The 23,885-nt window shown below is 42.4% G+C and overlaps 1 protein-coding gene across 4 annotated transcripts in view; it reads right to left on the bottom strand.

The window, feature by feature from the left end:
- Positions 1-2,142: 2,142 nt before the first annotated feature.
- Positions 2,143-23,885, bottom strand: part of DIP2B (disco interacting protein 2 homolog B) — a 219,474-nt gene continuing 197,731 nt past the window's right edge. For all 4 annotated transcript variants that reach the window (XM_045829328.1, XM_045829326.1, XM_045829325.1 and 1 more), the window contains 12 exons: positions 23,499-23,620; positions 22,123-22,234; positions 19,897-20,006; positions 19,281-19,411; positions 17,111-17,279; positions 16,127-16,297; positions 15,020-15,081; positions 14,135-14,192; positions 12,233-12,307; positions 10,232-10,409; positions 7,849-7,972; positions 2,143-6,241 (listed from right to left, as the gene is read on the bottom strand). In XM_045829328.1, coding sequence (XP_045685284.1) covers positions 5,989-6,241; positions 7,849-7,972; positions 10,232-10,409; positions 12,233-12,307; positions 14,135-14,192; positions 15,020-15,081; positions 16,127-16,297; positions 17,111-17,279; positions 19,281-19,411; positions 19,897-20,006; positions 22,123-22,234; positions 23,499-23,620 — 1,565 coding nt within the window. In that variant the 3' untranslated portion in view covers positions 2,143-5,988. The remainder of the gene's footprint in view (positions 6,242-7,848; positions 7,973-10,231; positions 10,410-12,232; positions 12,308-14,134; positions 14,193-15,019; positions 15,082-16,126; positions 16,298-17,110; positions 17,280-19,280; positions 19,412-19,896; positions 20,007-22,122; positions 22,235-23,498; positions 23,621-23,885) is intronic.

Raw genomic sequence — 23,885 nt, forward strand, 5'->3', positions numbered from 1 at the left:
TTCTTCAGTGCTCTGTCAATTATCCCTCATTGCTGTATTTGGAACCTTTCCCTCTCTATTGGCTATTTCCCCAACACAAGAATATTTTATTCCATTTTTGACAGCTTCTCTTAATTCTACAGCCCTCTTTTAACTACTATCACATCTCTCTCTTTCCTGTGTGCAGATAAAGCTTCTGGAAAGAATAGTCTCTGTTAACACTTCTCTTCATTACTCACCTGAACCAGTTTCCTGTCTTCTCCCTTAACTGCAACTGAAATAGCTCTGGCCAAGGTCACCAGTGATTGTCTTGATGCCAGATCTAGCACATGCTAGCCAGTCCCCATTTTACTCAGCTTCATCGTAGCCTTCAGCATCATTAATCACTTCCCTTCTCTTTAAAACACTTCCTATAATTTCTATGCCCATAATCTTTCCTGTTTTTGCTCCCACCTCTCCAGTTACTCCCTCTCTCTTTTGTGGACTCATCTACCCCCATCAGCCTTTAAATGCTGTTGTTTTCCCCATGGTTCTCATTATTGGTCTTTTGCTCACTTTACATGATCTCACTTGGTAATATCTTCCACTTCAATGGCTTTACTTTTAAAGGGATGTCTCCCAAATATCGAGTTAAGATTTATTTTTAGAGAAAAGGAGAGGGAGGGTAAAAGAGAAACATCATTGTGTGATTGCCTCTCACATGCCCCCTTCTGGGGACCTGGCCTGAAACCCAGCCATGGGTACTGACTGGGAATCGAACTAGCAACCTTTCTGTTTGGAGGCTGGCACTCAATCTACTGAGCCACACCAGCCAGGGCCTCGATATCTAGTTTTTGACCAGAGCTCCTCTGAGGCAGAGACCTAAATATTCAGCTGCCTGTTGGACTTCTTCATTCGCATGTTTCATAGCACCTCAAATGAGCATGAGCAAAATGGAACACGGCATCTTCTTTGCCCAGTCTTCTTTCATTCCCGGTCTTGGAAAATGGCCCCACACTCACCTAACTCCGTCATAAACATACGAGTTATTTTGAACTCCTCTTTCCTTACCCTGAATACTCACTCAGTAGTTGACATCTTAGTCTTCCAAGTTTGCACACATTGCCTCTTGTCCCCATCCTTCACCGCCCTGGTGGAAGTACACTTATTTTATCACTGCAGTTACTAGAAAGGCCTCCCAGCCTCAGGTTCCACATCCTTTCCCTACCCACACCAATCCCTTTTTTATGACTACCAGAATAATCTATGTTGCAAATCTGAGCATTTCATTCCCTTGTGATAAATCCTTCATCAGCTCTTTGGCTTACTGGATAAAAGCCCACAATTCTTAGCATGAATATACAAGGCCCTTAGTGATCTACCCCTTAGCTCAAGCCTCTTTTAGTTTTCTCCCTTCAAACCCCATATCCTAATAACGAACTGCAGTCCCCAGGGCATGCAAGTCTGCCTTCCCCCTTGTCTTGATCTTATCTGGCTGTCTCATCCTTCAAAACTCAGTTCAGATGTTACCTTCTCTGGCATGTATTCCTCACTATTTTTCCTCATGATTGGACTGGGCCCACCTCTACTTGTAACCCTTAATTACATTGTGTTGTTTTCCTGTATTTCCTTGAGGGCAGTGACTTGATAGTTTTCTCTCTAGCTTCAGTTCTTATTACAGAGCCTTGTGCCTAATCGGAAGGCACTCAATAAAGATGTGCTAAATGAAAAAATGTTCTCAGCTGCCTAAGGAGCTTGGACCACAGTTCAAGGACAACTTTTAGTGCCCGAGAACACATGCAATTTGATGGGCTCCCATCAAGTTTCTTGAAACCAGGAAATGGAAGAGCAAATGAAGTATTACTTTAGGGAAAGCTGAAATCTAGCTTACACAGTACAAAAAAATTACATAGCACAAAAAAATTGAAATTCACAAGAAGTTTAAAACCAGCAAATGTCACATAAGTGGGAGGAAAACTAAGCTATAATTAATTGTTCCTGACAAAAGGCTTCTTAGTTTTCAAAATGACTCTACGGTTTCTTGATGTGGCCTGCTTTTATAGCACTGATTTACTGTGATCACTGTGTTCATCTTCTTAGACCACACTAGCAATCTTCGGGTATTACCATCGGAAGTTCGATTTAAAAATTTATAAATTACAATTTATCAATTTTCCCACTGTGTGAAGCATCAGACACAACCAGGCATCGATATTTATTAACACAAGACAAAGGAAACAAACACATTCATATGAGTTAATAGAACACTGTCCAGCCAGATGTTAAATTTAAAAATGTGTATCTAGTCTAATTTCAAATAAATAAAAAACTTTATACATAATTACACAGTACTATAGTTTGAATTTGACACTGGTAAATATCTTGACAGAAAGTAAACAAAATGGCATTTAGGACTACAAAGTTATTCTTCTATCTTTACACTCTTTTTTTCTGGACAAATAGCATGGCCCATGTACATATACCTAAACCAGACATGTATGAATGACAAAGAAAAGGCCTATTGTATATTTGGAGTACTGCAGCTTCTTGCTCCAAATACTCTTACTTTTACATCAAAGCAGACAACAACACTAAGGCATAGATCATGTTGGAGTTTGAGGGTGAGGTGGTAACTCCTCATTGCTTTAGTCTAAAAGATTCCTATATTCAAGGAAAGTAATTTATTTGGCCAAGATATTGAGCACCATGCCAGGAGCAGAGACCTTAATAAAAAACAAAAACAAAAATAAAACCTAAGGCCTCGGGCCCTTTGCTGATTCAACAAAGCTCTAATTAAGCAAGCATTGCCCAGGAACTAAAGTTAAGGAGACACACTCACACGACCAACAGATAGGTAATGGTCCCTAGACAGCCTGAGGCAGCACAGCTTCATCAGGAAAAGACCGATACTGGTGTAACTGGGCCCCTTTATGAGGCAAGAAGTAAAGACTGTGGATTCACTCATGCCCGTTAGCATGCTGGTCTTTCCCAAGGTCTTGCTCAATCAAGAGGGGGCATTTGTACAGCTCTAAGAATCCCCAGGGCCTAGAATTTCTCCTGAGGCAGCCCCCTTCTCAGTTACTTCTGCTGAGAAGCAAAAAGAGGGTCAAAAACTTTCAGATGAATAGATTTCTCTTAACTGAAACAGGGAAGGGAGACTTGTATTAATTTAGTTTTGTTTTTCACAGTCATAAAAACCCAGACAGAACATGTTCCAGAGGTTTTAGCAAGGCTCTTCTGTCAATAATCACCTTTTGGGCCCGCCTTACAAGTCAGTTTTACCACAAAATCTGTATGTAATGTGGAAAGAGCAAGAGCATTGGGTCATCAAGAGAAAGTTTTCTTGTTCAAGTTGGCAACAGACCTGGCCCACGGCTGCACTCTCTTCCCCTTACGGAGGTACTCTGCCAGCGTTAGTGCTGAAGATCCCGAAGACCCCTCTCGGTTTGCTTTCCTCCACAAGCATATTTTGGCTTTGGGAGATATGCAAAAGATCAATAAAGCAGCCACAAGGCAGAAAGCAAAAACTAAAGATAAATCAGAAGCCCGAGGACCTTATAAAACTAGATAATCAACGCCTAGGTATCTGGAAATCGGCCACACTTTGAGGTTAATGGAATATTTTATTTGAAGGAATGACTACTGATCTGCACTGTCCAATATCATAGCAATTAGCCACCCACGTGTGGCCACTGAAAACTTGCAATATGTCTAGTCTGAAAAGGGATGTGCTTAATACATATTAGATCCTAAAGACTTAACAGGGAAAAAAAGTAAAACATCTTATTAATTTTTTAATACTGAGTCCACATCAAAATGACAATAGTTTTGCAATTTTGGGTTAAATAAAATATATTAAGACAGTATCACCAGCTTCTTTTGTATTTTTAAAAATGTGGTTACTAGAAAATTTAAAATGACAGCTGCGGCTCACGTGATACCCCTGGCAGACACCTGACTTGTGTAGGAAGGAATGGTCAAAGCAGCCCATCGAACAGACTCTGCCTGTATTTTCTTCTTAGAATTTATGGATTATGGAGATAGAACTATTTACTCCTCAGGGTCCCTTGTTTTGTTTAGTGAATCAGTAAGAATTGTTTTAAGAAAATTACTTTCCAAGTAAGCAGGCTGTTTTCTTTGCAAAGCAAACCATCACTAGTCGCTGGCACTTCCTGCCCCAATGTGAGTGCTTCTTCTCTTCTCTGTGCGTCCTAGAGCCTCTCCTATCACGTGTAAATCAACTTCATCCGAGATGCTGGAAAAGGGATCTGGAACTGGAAAGTGTCTTGAGGTCTGCCCTCAGAGGAGAGCGAACTGGGAGGAAGGGCGGGTTATGTGAAAGGGGGTCGTGAAGGGGCGTCCAGTCACAGACTGTAAGGGCAGCCCCCAAGAATGCTTCCACAGCGAAGGGTCTGGTCTTTGCATTATAAACCTTATTTTCAGGGTAATTACAAGTCTTAAAAATTGTTTAAAAACATATTTAGTTTACATGATGTTACAGTGGGGTAAATAATATGTATTATTAAAATAGTCTAAATAAATATTTACACAATAGACCAGAGTGGGTCAAAGAGAACCATTCTGATTTAACACGTTAGCTCTGTTCACTTTGATTTTTTTTTAATTTTTAAAAATATTTCTGTAAGAAAAAAATAAAGAAATCCAACTATATTCAAATACATGAAGTATCAGACCAAAGAGAGGAAACCGAGCCAGAGGCCAGACTCAGTCCCAAGCTCAGCCGGCTTGGTCTGGGCACCAGTTATTTCTAGAGTTTCTTGCAAACACCAGGCTTCCCCTATTTCAGCACAAGCCTGTCTATTTTGGCAACTCAAATTGGCCAATTTCGAGATGGATGGTTATGTGGCTTCACAGTTCCATGTGGCATTGATTTTGCTGCCTTCCCAACCTATCATGTCCTCAAAACCCCGGCCTGCGTGAACTGGAAGAACAGAGGACACCCTTCGGTCTTCACAAAAAGAGAAGCTATATGTATAAACTGTATACACAGTTTACACTGGGCCTGGAAAAAGAGGAAATTCTAAATTCTTACATAGTCACTCTTAATTTGAAAGAGTTTCAACACTGGGGGCCAGAGTGTGTTATTGTGGTTCCTTAGAATAGGGTGGGAGCTAATAAATCTGAGCTTTTTCGTAACATTTAGATTTTTAAACTGAGATTTTCCAGCTTGTAGAAAGAGGATGAATTCTTAAAAGCTTAAGCTGATTCTGGGGATGCAAGCTTTTAAAACAATCATAGGCAGCTTTAGTTCATAAAATACACCAGCCAATAGAGACACAGTACAATGTGCAGCAAAACCTGCCAATAATTTGCACTTCTCAGTTACCTATGCAATTACACTACATTAAAAGAATATCTGAAATTCTTTCAAAGTAGAAATGTTTCTACTTTGGTTGTTATAACTACACAAGCCAATTCTTCATTTTATAAGCTGAAATATATGTATTCTTATTTACATGTTTAAAACAGTGGTCAAAATGTTTTACATTCAGGAATTATATATATAAAGTAATTTTCATCTTCAGTAGGTTATCCAATTTGCTTAAGCGCCGAATGGAAGTAAGATGCGCAGTTCTGCGTTAACAACACCCGCAGAGGGTCCAGCTACAGCAAAAGGAAAAATACAGTACAGAGCGGGGAACTGTGTAACTCAGACTACCCCTTCATGAGAATTCATTAAACTCCCTTACAAAATTCTAAAATGGCATTAGATAAAAGTACAAGTATATACAACAGATGAAAAATATGCAACATGCATGTAACTGCTTTAGTAACGTGCTGCTCACGCCATGTCAAAACTCATGACTGTTAACATTTTTTTCATTTGCCACCATAGAATTCCCCTTTTCTATGTGCCATGTGATCGCAGAATCCCACAGGATGAGATGAAAGATACAAAATGTAGCCATCTCAGCTTATCTCACATCATTTGAAAGCTTGCTTCTAAGTCACTGGTCTTGGGTCCTTGTGGTTTTTCAGGATGGCCCCCTGCAATCTCCACAAAGCTGGTTACATGTTATAGGCCACATAGATGGGGTCTAACTGGTCAGCTAGGAAACTGTCGCGGAGGTGCATCCTTTGCTTCTCTCCTCTGGAGTTGATGGGGATAACGCCTGGGTCCACCACAACCACGACACCGACGATGAGGTAATGCTCCTCCAGAACCACATTTGTCACTAGAGGAACCAGATCTAGGGCTTCCTGTTCAGAGCCACACAGTTCCACAACCACCACAAGCAAGTTGGTCCATGTGAACACAGCACTGAAATTTCAATGACATTCAGTTAACAGGTCATTACACATATCAGTCATCTACAACAGTATCTACCCAAGACCTATCCCCATTTCCAAGAACTGCCTTCTCTCTTAGTAGACATGTCTTAATACATAACCTTGTCCCTACGATTATAGCTGATTAGCTGAGCCATCCAAAATCTCTTGGGAGTTTGGAAGTAGGATTGAAAGTTGTTAGCCTGTCACTTGAGCTGAGGACACGTGGACTTGAAAGTTCCGTTGTAGCCAGGTGTGCAGGGAAGCACAGTGACTGGCTCTTCAGTGAGAAAAGAACGAATGATGTGGATGCCCACACGGCTCTAACAGGAAAGGGGACAGTGGTTCCTGATGCTTTGTTTCCACCTTTCTTGGAGAACCACGGTTAGAGACTTTCAGGAACTTCTGAGATAGCCAAGTATTCTTTCCATTAACTCTCTCTTTTGCTTATGTTTTTTTGAAAAGAGTTTGTTACTTGCAACATAAGAACTTCAACTAATATTCTTATCCCCAACAGGAAGGAAGTCAGCCTGACCTCATCTGAGCTTAGTGTCCCACACAACTCTCTCTCCTATTATGCTATAGAAGTGCCATAAAGTAGTAAGTCACCTTCTAGTGAGTGGAACTGCTGGGTTAGGGGGTATGGCTTGACTGTTGCTGTGCTTTAATAAGCACGGCACAATCATGAAAGAAAAATGTACACAATATTTGGCTGCATTCAAAGTTGAATGTCTAGAATTTGAGGGTAACCGTGGCACACAGCTTCTCTGCCTCCTTCTTATGCCCCAGGGGCACTGCTCTGGTCTGGGAAGAGACTCTGACCAAAGGAAGAACATTTTTAGGCAAAGAACCATCTGGAAAGCATGAACAACCACAAAAAGAACTGTGGCTTTTTAGCAAAGGGAGAAACAAGAAACAAGTGAAGACACATTGACAAATATGTAGAAAGGAAATTGGACAGATTCGGTACTGTCAAGGATCTAGAATAAAAGCCAGTATGAAAAACTCCAAGGTTTTAATTTTAAGGAGTTTTAAGTCAATGTGAGGTTGGATGATTGATCCTTTATCAGGTATAATGTAGGGGAATTTCCTGCACTGAGAGGGAAATTAGACCAGAGAAAAGTAATGATCCTTTCCATCTGCTCACCACTTGACCATTTATAAGCACATTCTCACTGGACCTTCCCATAATCAGGAAGTGACAGAGAGAGTGTTTTACAGAGGAGGGAAGCAAGGTAAGTGAGAGAGCTAGGCCCTTAAGTAGGGTCTTTTGACCTTCAAGTCATGGTTCTTTCCACCATTCTACACCAACCTTCTAGAGGCAGATGTCAGCTACATCCCTTCCAACGGAAAGAGTCTATCCTTAAAGAGGACGCAGCTCTGCCCCGCAATGGTTTCTTAGAGCCTGTCTCTGGAACTCCACAGCCTCATCTGCTACAGCAGATGGCACACCAAGAAAGAATCAGTCTGTTTATTCTCTTAGCCCTCCTGGAGTTCTATGCCTGTAGGCAGTATTTGGTGTAGACAGCTGACTACTTAGGTCAGTTTTACTTGATGCTACAGCTAAAGAGGGAAGCCTGTTCTGTGGGGGGAATTTACCATTCAGCAATGCTCCTGTGGATCCGAGACACTGAGGTCTCAATATCAATTGGATGGTATCGTAATCCTCTCAGCTCCAGCGTTTCATCCAGGGCTCCCACCACATATAACGCATCATGACGTTCTGACAGAGAGAGAGAGAGAAATTTGGTTCATCAGACACATTCTGAGGTCGGTACAATGTGGGGATCAAGAGCGCAGGGTTAAGACTGCCTGCCACGTCACCTGGCTTCATCACTCACTAGCGGTGTAACTCTGGGCAAATCACTCAAGTCTCTGAGTCTTGCTTCCCTTTCCGTAAGACAAGATAAAAACAAAAAGCTGCTGGAAGGATTGAGATAATCTGTGTAATGCCATTTATATGATGATGCCTGGTACATTGAAAGTGCTGAAAAATTAGCTGCTGCTGCTGCTACTACTACTACAGATACTACTACAGATACTACTACTACTACTACAGATACTACTACTACTACTACTACTACTACTACTACTACTACTACTACTACTACTGATACTGATACTGATACTACTACAGATACTACTACAGATACTACTACTACTACTACGGTGTACCAGGAATCGTGACGATGACGACGACGACGACTACTACTACTACTACTACTACAGATACTACTACAGATACTACTACAGATACTACTACTACTACGGTGTACCAGGAATCGTGCCAAGTACTGGGGGACAAAGACACACAAACACAATTCCTGCTCTGGACAGCTACTGCTACCAGGGGAAACACACTCGAACAGGTGCTCCATTATCATGTGGTGAGCCCAGAGACAGGAGTGTGCACGAGGCATTAGGGGAGAAGGGATACCTCCCTAGGCTCTGCTCAAAGGTTCAAGGAAGGCCTAGAAAAGCTGAAGCCAGGCTGAGCTGTTACGAGTAAGCAAGAATTGGCCCAATGATGTCTGGGAGGGGTGGGGGAAGAGTGAGGATCTGAGACAGAGGAAAAAATGAACATGTGTCATTGTGTCTAGGCCCCTTCAAGGGATCCAGATGTAAGGAGCAAGATTATGGAATGTGGAAGAGACTAGTTCTGGTTAGCAATGTGGCCACAGTCTGGCTAGGGCATGGCAGAAATTCCCTTCTTTTCTAAGGTTTTATTTTATTTTAATTTTCTTCTAAGATTTTATGCACACATTGTATGTACAGGGCTGCGTGCTTTGTGCCTATACATATACTGCATTTTTAAGAAAAGAGATTATTTTGCTACATGTACTGAACGCAATATTCTCAGGGAAAGACAGATTTCTGAAAAATTCAGAGAAACAAATACTAGGAGCTGTTGGAGAGAGAAAGAGGAGGTCCAGCAGAGTTCCTCTCAACAAGAAAAACTAGATCATAAAGACTGTTATAGCAAAACGAAAACAGAAACACAGTAGTTAATGACCAGCAGTGCTTTCTGTTTGCTAGGTGCTGTTACAGGCACTTAAATGCATCACATAATTCAATCTCAGTCATTTCCGAAAGGCAGGAAACATTGTAACTCCCGTTTTCCAGGCAGGAAGCCAGAGGGTTCAGTGATAGCTCAAGGACACACAGCACAATGGCAGAGGGAGGCTCTAGCCTTTCTTCTCCAGTATGTTCCTGGCTCCCCATGAAATAAGGAGAAACTATGAATGTTGGTTGGTATGGAACAGATGCAAGAAGCTAAGGAGAAATGTCATGGCTCAATTCAGGCCTTTAAAAGTCCAGTGAGGTATCTGTATCAGTTCTTGAAGTGCCTGATACAATTAGAATTGGATGTTTTAAAACCACTGTTCATGCCACCAGGAAGGCAGGCCCAAGGCAGACAGCAGTGAAGCAGTGACGATGAACTGGGCAGAGGATGACTGGGGGACTGCTTATACTGGAGCCTTGCGAAGCAGTCTTCACTCCAACATGAGACACTGAGGGACAGAGGAGCCCTGCAGCAGGGGGCTCCTCTGTACTGACTCCCCGTTGGGGATTGGAGTGTTCCTCCTGCTCCCAAAATGGTATGCAGAGTAGCAGCAAGAACTAAAAGATGAACTATCTGTCCCAGGGGCTTGTTCCAGGGCTAGAGTCACCCCCTAGGGCTGAGGGTCTGTGTACCGCCAGGGCCATTCGCTCTTCCTCAGGCACACCCGTGACTGAGGCCATGCTGGCCCACACTTTAGGGGTGCCAACGCGGTGCCCTGGGTGCTTACCTCCTAGGTGCTTTTCGGGTGCAAAGTCTGACTTCAAATAAATATGAATTCACAAATGGGTTCGAGAGTCATAGGAGGGAATAATTAAATACACACAGTCCACAATCCAAAAGCAGGCTGAGGAAGGCCAGCCAGCGCTCCTGGCTGAAATGCAAAACAGCACAGAGAGGAGGAGTTGGTGTGGGACCTACCTCCAGTGGCCGCCGTGAGCTCGGTCCGGCGGACAAAACCCAGGTATCCTGTCCGAGCCCAGAGCGTCTGAGCAGCATCCCCAAAGCTGAGGCGAGTGTTGAAATGATCAGCCTGAAGAGTCTCACTGTCGTAGATGGTGTAATAGCCACTGGCTGTATGGGGACTGTTTACCCAAATCTACAACAAGAAAAGGTCACATTTCAGCAGGAACATGTGCTGTGTATCAATTCAATTCTCTTGGGACACATGATTTTAATTTTTTAAACTCATTTTTATATCAACAGCCTCAGCACAACTGCAACAATAAAGGCAGCTGACATTTCAAGTGTTCACCAGTTGCCGAACAGTGCGGTACGTACTTATTTACATGCTTTATCTCACTCATTCCTGACATACGCGCACGACAATACAGTTTGCACTATTGTTATTCCCATCTTACACAGGAGCGAACAAAGACTGACTCGCCTGAAATGCAGAGACTCACACCCAAGCCTGTGCGGCAGAGGCCATGCTCTGAATCACCCGCCACACGGCCGCCCGGGCCCACCTCTCAGCCTCTCCCAGAGCCCCGCAAAGGCTTCAAGGGATCATTTCTGTGCTTCTGAAACTAAGGGATAAGGCCCTCAAGGAAACGTTACAGGGTGTTTGAATTTACCATGCGAACAATGCAGTAACTAACAATGGTCAACAACACTAGTATTTATTGAGAACGTGTTATATTAACAGGCACCGTTCTATGAGGGGAGACACAACCCCCCCCCACTGGAATTATCATCTGGATGGCGGGCCCTTTGTAGTACAGGCTTCCCCTGCTAAGTGGGTGTTCTAGGAACCCACCTGTATCACTGTACCAGCTGGTATTGTTGTGAGAGGCTGCATTTGGCTTCAGTGATTTGTTTTTCAAATTGAAGACTCTTTTAAACATGTTTGCCTATTTCATGATGGGTGATTTACAAGTGCACCTGCCCACACTGTGCTGAGTGTTCAGCAGTTTGTGAACAAAACAGCATGACGTCTGTGCCCCCACTATTCACGTGATCTTGCCCCAAGTGACATTTTTTTTTTGTTTTCCTGGATGAAAAAAGTCCTCAAAGGGAAATGTTTTGCCAATGTGGAAGAGGGAAAACAAGAAAACAGCAGAAGCACTAAAAAGCATCAAAATTGATGAGTTCTAAAACTGTTTTAAGCAGCAGAAAAAAATGTCTTGATAGGTGAATTGCATCAAATGGAGAGTACATTGAGGGAGACTGAAGTTTAAACATGTAAGAATACACAATTTTTTACAAATAAATTCCAGTTTTGGGGGGTGTCTCCCCTCATATGTGCATTACAGATACAAGTATTTAATGCATTTCATTGTCAAATAATTCTACTAGGTAAGCACAATTATTATTTATGGATGAGGAAACTGAGGCCCAGAGAGGTTAAGTAACTTGTCCAATATTGAGAAGATGACACATGGTGGAGCCCAGGTCACCGGGCTCCTGTACCTACAATACCCCTCCCAGTGATCTATGGGATGAAACATCCATGTCCCTCATAGATTTGGGGGAAGAAAAATTAAGACTTTAAAACCATTTTAATATTAATATCGATACACTTATAAATACTAATATAAAGATATCAATACAAAAATTAAGTGCATGTTGGGATAGAATATAAAATTTGCATGAATTTTAGAAATTCAGTGTTTGTGGCTCTTTGAATGGGGGGAAGAGGCAGGATGGGCCCAATTTCCTTTTCAGCTGAGGGGACGGCAGGGGACAAATCTGGGACTAGTTCTAGTCTAGGTGCCTCAATCTCCTCTCCACCGTGGTGTCAGTCTTCCCCTTCCGTCCGTTTCAGTCTTGCGCTTTACAGAGAAAAACTAAAACTCTTCTAGTGAAAGAAAAGTCACAGTAAGCAAGAACCTAAACCTACATTTGCTCCGACTTCTGGATTATGAACCCTAAAGTTTTTCTCTGCTGACTTTTCACAGTAAAGGTGAAAATTATACATACCTCTCCAAGGTGAGAGTCTCCAACAGGCCCTTTGGTCTCGGGATTTACAATAACCACCTTTACTCCAGGTAAAATCTAAGAATCAAAGGGAAAACACGAAGGCTTAGTTAAACCTACTGACCCCTAGGAAATGTAGCTACCCACTCTCCCCGCTCTGGCGAGGCAAGGGAGAGCACAGAGCCAGGAGCTGACTGAGGCGGTGCTCACAGGACCATGCTCAGTGGAGACCAGAGGTACGATAAGCTTCATCCTCAAAAATAAACCAGAGAACCAGCTGCTCTGCCTTCCTTCAAAGGGATGAGAAACTGCACTGCAGAATGGTAACAGCTAAGAATCTGTAGACTAATTTAACCATGTAACTGCCCCTTCTTATTCACTGGAGTGATGGCACTACAACCCCTTAAAGCAGAAAGAGCAGCAGGAAGGAATTGCCTGAGAGACTCCACCCCAGTTTACAGTGAGTGCCAGAGTTAGGAGAACCTGGAGAGCAAGAGGGGAAGGTGGCAATTCCAGAGGAGAGTAGAAAAGACACCCAAGTGCCCAGGATCTCCCTCAGGAGGGAAAAGGAAGAAACAGGTACTGGCTGAGAATGGCTCAGGGCCTGTCTGGCTACCTGTATTCTGTCTCTTAAACCTCCCTTTTGACCTTGAGGTTCTAGAGGATGCAGTTACTTGAGAAACCCTACAATGACCATTTTGACTCATACATCTGAACCTCGAGGAAGGAAGACAAAAAGACCACTCCCGCTAGTCAGGGCCAGGCCTTAGCTGCTGGCTGAGATGAAGATGTGACACGGTAAGATCCACCCAAGCCCACGTGGAAGAGTTTACACAGAAGGGTGAAACTGGAGTAAGCTTCCCATGGGGTGGATCTGCCACTGGATAAGTTAGCTCCCTTTTCTCTACCCAGTTTTCTCCTCTGCCTTTCAGCATTACTAGAAGGGATTCTGAGGCATCACCACAATCTCTTCAAAGGGTAAGAAATTTGAAAGCTAATGCCGATGTTCCATCACCTTCAATAAATTGTTCAAAACTTAGAATTGACTGAATGTTCCCAATTAGGACTGGGAGACCTGATTCTCAGTGTGCTGGGTGGCGTTAGGAGGCGGGACTTGGAGAGATGACTAAATCAGGAGGGCAGGGCCTTCCCGAAAGGGGTTAGTGCCCTTATAAAAGAGGCCCAGAGATTTCCCACTTCTTTTGCCGTGAGAGGATACAGCAACAAGATGGCCATCTATGAACCCAAAATCCCTCACCAGAATCTAATTTGCTGGTGCCTTGATCCCAGGCCTCCCAGCCTCCACAGCTATGAGAAATGTTGCTGTTGTTAATGAGCCACCTGGTCTCTGGTGTTCTGTTGTAGCAGCCCCCAGAAACTAGGGCAATAATTAAATCTCTCTTCGAACATTTTAAAGCTCCATTCTAATCTAAGAAATCTTATCACTATAGATAATTGCTCTCAAATATTTTTAATCTCTTCCCCATTTTGATTTTTTTTTAACTATAAACATGTGTATGTCTTCCCTGACCTTAAAACCACACCCCTCCCCATCTGCCACCCTATTTTTCTCCTTGTAACATTTACAAAGATAGAACTGGCTCTTTTTAAGTGCTGCTCATCTCTCCACCTTAAATATAATGAACATTAAATTTTGCTAGTTTGTCAAATAAGAATAACATGTCATTCATGTTAAAAAAATATATGGAATTAACAAAGTTCAAATTGAGTATTCTTATCTATGTACCCATATGAATTTAAAAACATTGGTTCAGTTGAAATGCTGAATTATTTCCAAGTTTCAATTAAGTCTTGCCCTGGGTACTAATATAGTATATGACTTCAGGTTTCTTTAAAATGAACTTCTCCAAATAGACCATTTTCCCAATGGTCAAAACAAATTACCTTTCCAGACTCTGAAAGGAGCAAACTCTGGGGGGCACCCCGTTCCACAAGACGAACCCTGCAGAAAAACAGTATTTACTATATATAAGTCTTTTAAAAAATGACTGGACTATGTCAACTACAGATATATACTGCCTTCCCAAGACCTCTAATTCGTCTCTCCTTTTTATGCTAGAGTTTCTCAGTCGGCATTACTGACATTTTGGGTCAGATCAAGTTCTGTTATACTTTTTTGTGAGGGGCTATCCTGTGCACTGGAGGATGCTTAGCAACACCCCAGCCTCTGCCCACTAGATGTCAGTAGTAACCTGCTTGTTGTGACAACAGAACTGTCCCCAGGAACTGCCAAATGCCCTCAGGAGGCAGAGGCCACTGATTCGGGAGATGCACTACTTGTGCGGGCTGGGCCAGTGCCTGGGACACATCAGCGAACACAGCTGAGGCCAGCAGGGCCTGGGAAAGGGTCGCAGAGCCCCGGGGCCAGGTGCTCACCTTGGGACACAGCTAAAATTGCCTTGTAAGCTGATGAGGAAGGCTTTCCCCCCTGGAGTTTAGATAAAGAGCTGTTTCAAAAACCCTACTCTGCTTCATTTATCTTGTCTGGCTTGTCTTTTATTTTTAAACTTTCAGAGGAGTCTATCCATTTTTTAAAAAGACTTTATTTCTTTTTAGAGAGAGAGGAAGGGAGGGAGATAGAGAGGGAGAGAAACATCTATAATCAATTGCCTCTCGCACATCCCCAAATGGAGACCTGTCCTGCAACCCAGGCATGTGCTCTGACTGGGAACCAAACCAATGACCTCTCAGTTCACAGCCAGGACAAGGCTAAGAACTTTTTATGTTTTGGAACTCTAACAGGGAAGGAGCAAAATAAATCTACTGTACCTGTCATGTCTCAATGATTTCAGATCTACATACACAGTAGTTGGATCAGGCCCTGAGGTTCCCTAAAGAAAAATAAATCAATGCATTGTTTATTTAAAAATTTAAATGACTGTATTTCCATATTTCATATTTTCAAATCAAGAAATAGATAAGTTAGCTGCATACACGAAAAGTCCAAACTCTACTGTGAAAGCTCACCCTCTCTTCAACCAGGCGAGGCAGGGCGCAGTCAACACCTAAGAGAGACTTGTGGCCTGGCTTTATCCTCACGTTCCTCTTTTCCTCCCTCAGGAGGGTGGGCCAGGGTCCTTCTCACCGAGGCTAGTGAAACACTACAAGCTTACCAGGCTGAGGAGGATCCTCCTCCCTGGACTCAAAGCAAGGACAAGACAGGTCGGTATCCATGGGGTTTTCAAAATTAACACTGGCCCAAGCTGACAACAAGGGGTCCACAATTGGGTCCAAGGTTGAAGCATCGTGATGCTCCTTAAAAGTCACTTGACCATGGTCACAGAAGACCTGAAAGGACCCACCCACACATGCCACCTTCTTTCACTCTCGCTCTTGTCCATATCTATACTCTCCTTATCAGTCTCCAAGCTCCATAAAATCTCAGACTCAGTTCTTCTCTGTTATTTACCCACCAGGAACAACATAGCAGAGTTGCCATCTGGCTGGAGAAAAGAATATGGGCTTATTTGTGCTTCCTTTGCAAAGAACCAATAAAATGTGAGGACACAGAAAAGCAGGTAAGATAAAAGTAAAATTCAAATAGGACAAAGAAATCTCCACTGGTCATTGTTATGGACCATAAAGATACTAAGAGGAAACATTTACAAGGATGCCCAAATGCCAAAAAAACCTCCAAGCCTGTAGCACCTAGTGAGTCAGTGACTCTATAGAACCACCGTGTGTAAGACAGTGCTATCATCTTCATCTTAGAGATGAGCAAAATCAGGCACGGCGGAGCCCAAATAACAAGTCCACAATCCCATAGCAAGTAAGTGGAACTGGGGCTTATGCCGGGCAGTGTGTCTCCGAGGCCTCTGCTCCGGGGCACCACACATTCCCCTTCCATTTGTTCCCAAGTACGTTCAAGACAGTCACCTGTAAACATATTGCTACATTGACTCTTGAGCCAAAAGTGGTGCTGACAGCCCGAGGAGACAAACCGATGTCTTTAAAGAGTTTGGAAAAGGATTGCTGCAGGGCGATTCGGGGCCGTTCCTCGGCCACCACCACACACGTCCGGATGCAGGAGAGGTTGATTCCTCTGGTCTGTAAGATACGGTGCATGTGAGCTGAAGTTAGTAGGGCCATAAAAGAACTGGACAGGCAGGGCCACTGCTCTGTCTCTTTGCTCAGGAAAAGCCAAGGAACTGTGTATTCTCACCTCTGACACTCAGAAAAGACACAAGTTTTCCAAAAGTCCCAAGGCATTGCACTAAGGTTATCCCCCTGGTAAATGTGCTCATTCTCTATTTCTTTTCTCTAAAAACTTAGGTCCCTCGGCAATCCATTTTTATCCCTTCCCATTTCTGTACCATATATTTCTCCCTATTTCAAATTGGAGAAATGGGACTAAGAGGAAAAGAAATCTAGCACCCTGGAGATCGTATCTCTTGTCTCTTCCTTTCCTTCTTAAGGCCACATTTCTCTATTAAAGAAAGGTCAGTGTTTTCTGACCCTCCATATGCCAGTCAGACACGTGGTCACTGGAGACACACATGCATGAGCTGCCCCTTTGTATCTGGACGGTCCCCAATCTCTAACATGCTGAGGTTGCAAACTCTACTGGGAAAAATCCTGCTGGAGGTAACAGTTCCTTCTCATCTTTATAGAAAGTCATTCCCATTCAGCCTCCCAACCAGCTTCACCTTCTTCTCCACAAATTAAGACTCATATTAAACTCTGAAAGAGTGCAGTAAATTAGAAAGTGGAAGAGAGAAACATCCTGAGGTTTACAAAACACCTGCTTGATTGCCTAGAAGAAGCCAAGCAGACACGTCTATCAACCCCTCCTTAGGATTACACCCAGCCCATTTCTTCAAAACCTCTCAGGACTGGCTACTTGTTGCAGCAGCTTCTTACCTTTAGCACCTCCACTTGGTTTCCAAGCCCTTTGGTGCAGAGTTCCATTACTGAATAGGAGCAGAATGTATCCCTTATTTTGTACTGGTTGACAGTGGAAAGCCAGAGGAAAAGGTTGTTTTCTAACTCCATAGGAGGAATTAAGATGGACTGGTGACCTGAATAGACACTGCAATGAAAAAAGACAAGAGCTGACATTATCAAATCCTCCTTAGGTATCTTGATGTTTGGGAACACCATCAACTGAACAAATATTTACTGAGCACGAAGGACAGCATAAGGTCACATTAGATATAAAGGTCTAGGAATCCGCCTTGTTCATATGCAACTCACAAGACACAACAACTATAAAATAAAGCAGGCTGTGGTACGTACACATAGTAACTGAGATGGGAATAAAGGACATCAAGATCACAGAATAAACAGCAAGTCATTCAGATTGGGAAATGTCAGGCTGGGGGTGTTTTGATGTGTAGGTGACACTAGAGCTGAAGCCTGAAGAACGAGCAGGATTTTGACAGGGGCTGGAGGAAGGGAGGATGGTGATGAGAATATTCCAGGCAGAGGAACAGCACATGCAAATGCACAGAGGTATAAATTCCATGGTGTGTTTAAGGTTGACAGAAAGAGTATCCCAGTGTGAAATACTAGAGCACAGGATGCATGGGGGAGTGGTGAGAAGTAAGGCCAAAAGGGCTGGGGTCAAACTGTGAAAGGGCTTAATTATCATATGAAAGATTTAGACTTCACCCAGCAGGCAGGCACTGAAGCTTTACTTTGGGACAAAACTAGAAATATGGAGGAGGGACTAGAGACACAAGACACTCACTGAAGGTTGAGAGACACTTAGGAGAAACTGTAATAGTCCAGGTGAGAGATGGTGAGGGCTGGAATCCCAACAGTGCAGTTGGGATAAAAAGGAAGGAATGGCCCTGGCTGGTGTGGCTTAGTGGGTTGAGCGTGGGCTGCAAACCAAAGGGTCAGGGCACATGCCTGGAATAACGGCCAGGTCCCTAGCAGCGGGGCATGTGAGAGGCAACCACACACTGATGTTTCTCTCCCTCTCTTTCTCTCCCTCCCTTCCCCTCTGTCTAAAAATAAATAAATAAAATCTTTTTTTAAAAAGGGAAGGAATGGCAGAGTCACATTTCATACATATAGCCTACAGCCATGAATACTCAACTGCCTCAACCTGAGTATAGATCAGAATCACCAGGAGACCAAGAATCCTGTATTTAAAAAACACTGGCCATTCTCACAGGTACAGAGACACACACCTAATATTATCAAACCTAGTTATTTGTTAATTAAACCCACTTCAGGGGAATACCCTGAGTGTATAATTAATTAAATTTTAATTTATGTTGATTAAAGAAATAAAAAATAATTTAAAATAATGCAATTGTGGTCTCCACCTTTGCAGATCGTAGTAAGTCCAGGAAAGGCCCATCATGATTTTTTGACCCCTAGGTGATTCCCCTGTGTAGACAAATTTAGGAATAGCTGAGCCAAAGGACATGACATTTGGCTGGATGTGAGACATAAAGATACACAGGTTGATGGTAATGCCCAAGTTCCTCGCCTGGGCCCCAAAGTGAATGACCCCATCCCAACAAAGATGGGGACATAGAAAGGGATGGTGAGTTGCGTATGTCTGTGAAGGATGCATGGAGATGTACACGCCTGAGGTGAAAATGTAGGTCGGAGACAAGGTTCTCTGGGTGGAGAGTGGAAGGAGTGGCAATATGCTTGCCTTCCCACAAGAAACAATCTGGCCAGGGCAGACATGCTACTTTCCAGCAACATGCTGTCATCCCACCCCCTTACACTCCTTCCTGTCAAGACTAGGGGGTGCGTTCTGGCTCTCAAAGCATGACATATTTTATCCACGTATTCTCTCTACTTGGCTCTACTACTAAAATGAGGATTACAGGATGGAGCAGAGGAGCAGGTAATAAGATCACCGATATTTTGTATGAGGCAAAAAACTGTAGCAAAGAAAAAAAGGGAATACAAATACAACTAAACCAACATCAGAGGTACATTAGATGCACAAATTCTGGAGAAAAAATCAGCGTTTTATTGAAACTCCCAAATTAAAGGAGTGAAGGGAAGGATGAGTTGGTCTGAGCTCCCACAGACATCCCCACCTTTGCTTTTCCATTCTTACCTGCAGAGACACCAGAGTGCAAAGCCAAGTCCACAGTAGGGGTCAAGGCAGATGGCGATCTGCCGAGAAGAATACAACTCGCACTGGAGCTTGATGGCTCTGCAGAGAGCATTGACTGCAGAGTGGGACATCTGGAAAGTAAGGAACACAGAACAGGATGAAACAGGCATCCTGCAGGCAGAAAAACAGCTCCAACGATAGTTTTGTGAAGCTTCAAGTGCCTCAAACACTTCAAAATGATGTATAGTTTTCATTGGTTCAAAAAGCTTAATCTAAGTCTAACTTAAGGTAACAAATTTCTGTTCATTAGTCAATACTGAGTTTTATAAAATATGAATCTGTAATTCTATACTCTCTGTAACTCTTATTATCTGTTAGCTTCCATGTTAGGTTCAGAACATGGCATAACACAAATTCCTTGGGATAACTTATTCCGGAAGAGCTGATGTTTTTATTTAAATATAGCAGGGACCCTTGATCCTCCGCCTACTGGTCTCTGGTACAACCAGCTGGCCTCTACATCTGAAGTCCCTGGGGCAGTGGTCATCTCTATTTTTGCAGGGCTGGCATTTTACCAGCATCCAGTGAGTGAGTAAATACACCCAGACTACTCTACCTTCACTCCTGTAAGCATGCCTGTTGTAGAGACACTAAAATCAAGATACGCCAACATCTCAGGAGTGGGTGGTTTATACAGCTGAGGCAGCCTCTTCCTGGGTAAATCATCTGCAAGGAAAAGAAAAAATCTTATGTCAATCAGATATGCTGGAACATGAAAATCATTGCTCTTTAATTGGTTTTCTGTGGCCTTGCTATGGCCAAATTTAGCTTCTGGGATTTGCTAAAGCTTAGGCTTCTCATATTTAACCAAGCAGCTTACATATGTCACTCCTAGACATGGGCTGGAGTTAAGGACACCGCTAGACAATATGAACAAGTCTGTATCAGACATATGTATTTACTAGATTAATGAAAGGCATCATAACACAGTAGTTGAAAATTAAGGAAGCAGACTGCTGATGTTCAAATCCCACCTCTGCCATTTTTCAGTGATGTGACCTTGAAGTTATTTAACCTCTTTGCATCTGTTTCCTTATCTCTAAGATGGTAATAATAACCTTACCTCGTAGAATTGTTGGGACGTTAATTCACACAAAGCAATCTGAAAACAACTGACTAAATGCTCAAAAAGCTTATTATTATCATGCTGGTTTCAAGTTAAAATTCATTAGTTACAGTTTGGAATGTGTTATATTAACCTTGGACTGCCTCAAAAGATGTTTTCTCCAAGTTAACATAGCAGGTTCTTTAAAAAGGATTTATTTATTTATTTTTAGAGAGAGGGAAAGAGAGGGAGAACGAGAGGGAGAGAAACATCAATGTGTGGTTGACTCTCACGTGGCCCCCACTGGGGACCTCGCCCACAATCCAGGCATGCACCCTGACTGGGAATCTAACCAGTGACCCTTTGATTCGCAGGCTGGCACTCAATCCACTCAGCCACACCAGTCAGGGCCCTAGCAGATTTTTAAGAATGATAATTTTATTTACATACTTCTTCCTTTCCCTCCAAATTTGTTTTATAAATATGTCAAAATCAAGGGCATCAAGGATATCTCTGGCTCCAACCACACCTTTTCGATGGCTCCTTTGGCTTTCTGGATCAAGAAACAATTCTGACTCTGACTTTTATATTTCTGTATTATTGGGTGCACTCACCTCTGGTCAAACCAAAGGCTTTCTCTATCACCTTCAACCCACCTTTGTGTGGGGTAGGGTAATTCATGTGCCTAAAGAAACCTTCCCAGTGTCTGTCTGTATCACTGTCCATATTTCAGGTCTTCCTGAAATGTGAATGAGTCCAATAGCCAGAGCAGATCTATCTGCATCATTAACACCAACACAATCCATTTGTGCTATTTACTATAAATGATTGTGCTTATGTCCTTAAGTAACAAATGCAAAAAAAAAAATCTAGTTCAATACCTGGCACACAATAACCACAAATACATGTCATTCCCTGCATTTAAATGTTCATGAGGTGAACACTATGTGTGAGATGCTTTAATTTTAATATTTTAATATTAAAATTGTGTCATTTTAATATTTACAACACCATAAAGTAGTTATTACAACCCCTATTACAGACAGTTTTGCCCGTTAGTGGGCATATTCAGAGAAGAACAGAGTATTAGGATTTAAACCCCATCTGCCTGACTCCATAAGTCACACTCTCCCCTGCACCATTCTCCAGGTAGCCTTGTGTCTTACTCCCTTCTTTAGTAGAAACACCATCCAAAATTCATGCGAACTTTATAGTTTCTAAAGAACTTTATGATTCAAATCCTATTGTATTGGATATTCACAGTGTACATATGAGTCAGGTAAGGGTAGGTAGTGTTTTAGAAAGGGCTAATCTCAGACGAGGTTAAGTACTAAAGCTCAAACTAGAACCAGGAATTCTGACTCCTAGTCTAGTGTTGTTTCTACTGTATCACATCTAGATATAGACTACCAGGTCTCAGTATTTCACATGGCCCTGCATGTACATGGTCATATCCAGTGTAAAAATCTATCATTTCATGATGCCAAGAGTAACAGCAAGACACTTTTTGTTTCTAGAGTCCTTCGCATATTGTGATCTGCTTCTTTGGATCTCGCTGCTGCAGTATCTGGCCTTTTGGCAATGCAAGCTGACTGGGTATTCAGTTTTGCCTCTGTCTTGGCAGAGGGCATATGTTGTGACACAAGAGCTACATAAACATTTTTGGTATAAGAATTTAGGAGCTTTCAGGGAGTAAATGCTGTTGTTCCTTCAACTCTGGAGAAATCTCCCCTTCACCTGTGTCAATGATGGTTGGCCAGGTTTTCACATCCACAGCTGCTGCAGCCTCTCGGGACTTCAGTAACCTCATTAGCATCTGCGTGGTGAGAATGCAGGCGGCTTTGCTGACCTAGAAAACAAATGAACAGAAATAAGCACCAGGAGGATTAGCTCCCACGTAGTACCAGAGGCTGCTGCTAAAAGAAACTCGCACACCACACTGGACAGGGCGGTATTAGTTTTTCAAAGGACACACACAGGACAATGGGGGTCAGTGGTTCCTCTTACATTTGTCCTTCTGGTAATGTGTAACATTTAATCGCCTCAGAACGATGGAACTGTTCATGATACAAGCTTTCTTTACAACAGGGATTCTCAAATATCCCACAGCTTTAATCTCAGTATGGACCCTATAATCTTTTGGTTTCACGAAACCCAAAATAAAATAAAAACAAGAATTGTGTAGTGCTCAGGAAATGAGAAGAGTCAGATGATCATCTCTGAAGGAACTAATGTTTGCAACAGTTTAGTGAATGGCTAGTAAAAGTAAGTAGACCTAGAATATATCCTGAATGTGAGGAACTCCGTGCTTTCACAGAAACTAAGCTTTCCTGCTCACCCACTCTCAGAAACGCAAAAAGCCTAACCCCTCCCTCCCAAACTCTGTCAATGGAAGGAAACTTCCTTCCCTGCTGCTCTGGCCCACCTTGCCAGAGCGTGACAAGGGCATTTTGCTGAATTGAACTTTGTAATAAAATCAGCTATGGTGAACATGGTTTTATGCTATAGGCTCCAGTTGCTGACAGAGCAGCAGTTCTTAGAGAAATAAATGTTACATAAATTGGAATTCTGTGACTCTTTACTTTAAAGGACACTAGGATAATGGATTTATTAACATAAAGAGATTTATTTTATTTTCCTCAATTCTCATGTCCTATACAAACTGTCACTTCCAGAGCAAGATCTGGACACTTTTTAATACTATACTGAATAGTATGTATATTGAATTTATAAAATTAACCAAAATAAAAGTGACCTGACACTGGGAAGAATTCAGTTTGGCATATAAAACTGCCTTGATTATTGTACAGAAAAAATATTAGAACATTTTTTTAAAAAGGGGGAAAAACAAGTTTATGGAGAATTATTATGATAGCTTCGACTCTTTAATGGTCATAATAAATGTACACAATTCTGTATCTCAGCAATAACCACTTCCCAATATTCCTTCACCAAATAATGCTAGTCACTTTGGTCAGATTAAGGAAAAACAGGCAGTTTTCAGGAGACAGATTTGACTTTCGGACTCAACAGGACCGGAAAAATTAGTAAGTATCCATCGTTGTCTGAATCTAGATTTAACGCAATGAGGACAAGATATACGTGGTACTTACATCAACAATCATGCGGACAGTGGGCAATGTGGCAGTAAGGTTCTGAGTGTGAGGAGGTCGGACAGTCACAGGTATGCACCCCGCGTACAGGCAGCCATAGAATGCAGCAATTAACTCAATGCCTGCAAGACAGAGTCGCTTAGCTGCCCAGCACTGCAAAACTAAAATACAGGTCTTCCCAAACCAGTTTATTAAATTATGTGCCAAATGAGCTATTTAAACCATAATTTAACAGAGACACTAGCAGAAGAAATTTTTAAAATTAAGAAGGAATAGAAGGGAAAGGAGGAAGCATATAAAACAACTTAAAAAAAAAGAGAGAAGCCAAAAATCAGCAAGAAGGAAGGAAGTCAAAAGTGAAGAAAATCCTTGAAAGATACCAGAAGA

The sequence above is a fragment of the Phyllostomus hastatus genome, unplaced genomic scaffold (genome assembly GCF_019186645.2).
Source record: "Phyllostomus hastatus isolate PE091 unplaced genomic scaffold, TTU_PhHast_1.1 phas_scaffold_93, whole genome shotgun sequence".
Classification (NCBI taxonomy): domain Eukaryota; kingdom Metazoa; phylum Chordata; class Mammalia; order Chiroptera; family Phyllostomidae; genus Phyllostomus; species Phyllostomus hastatus.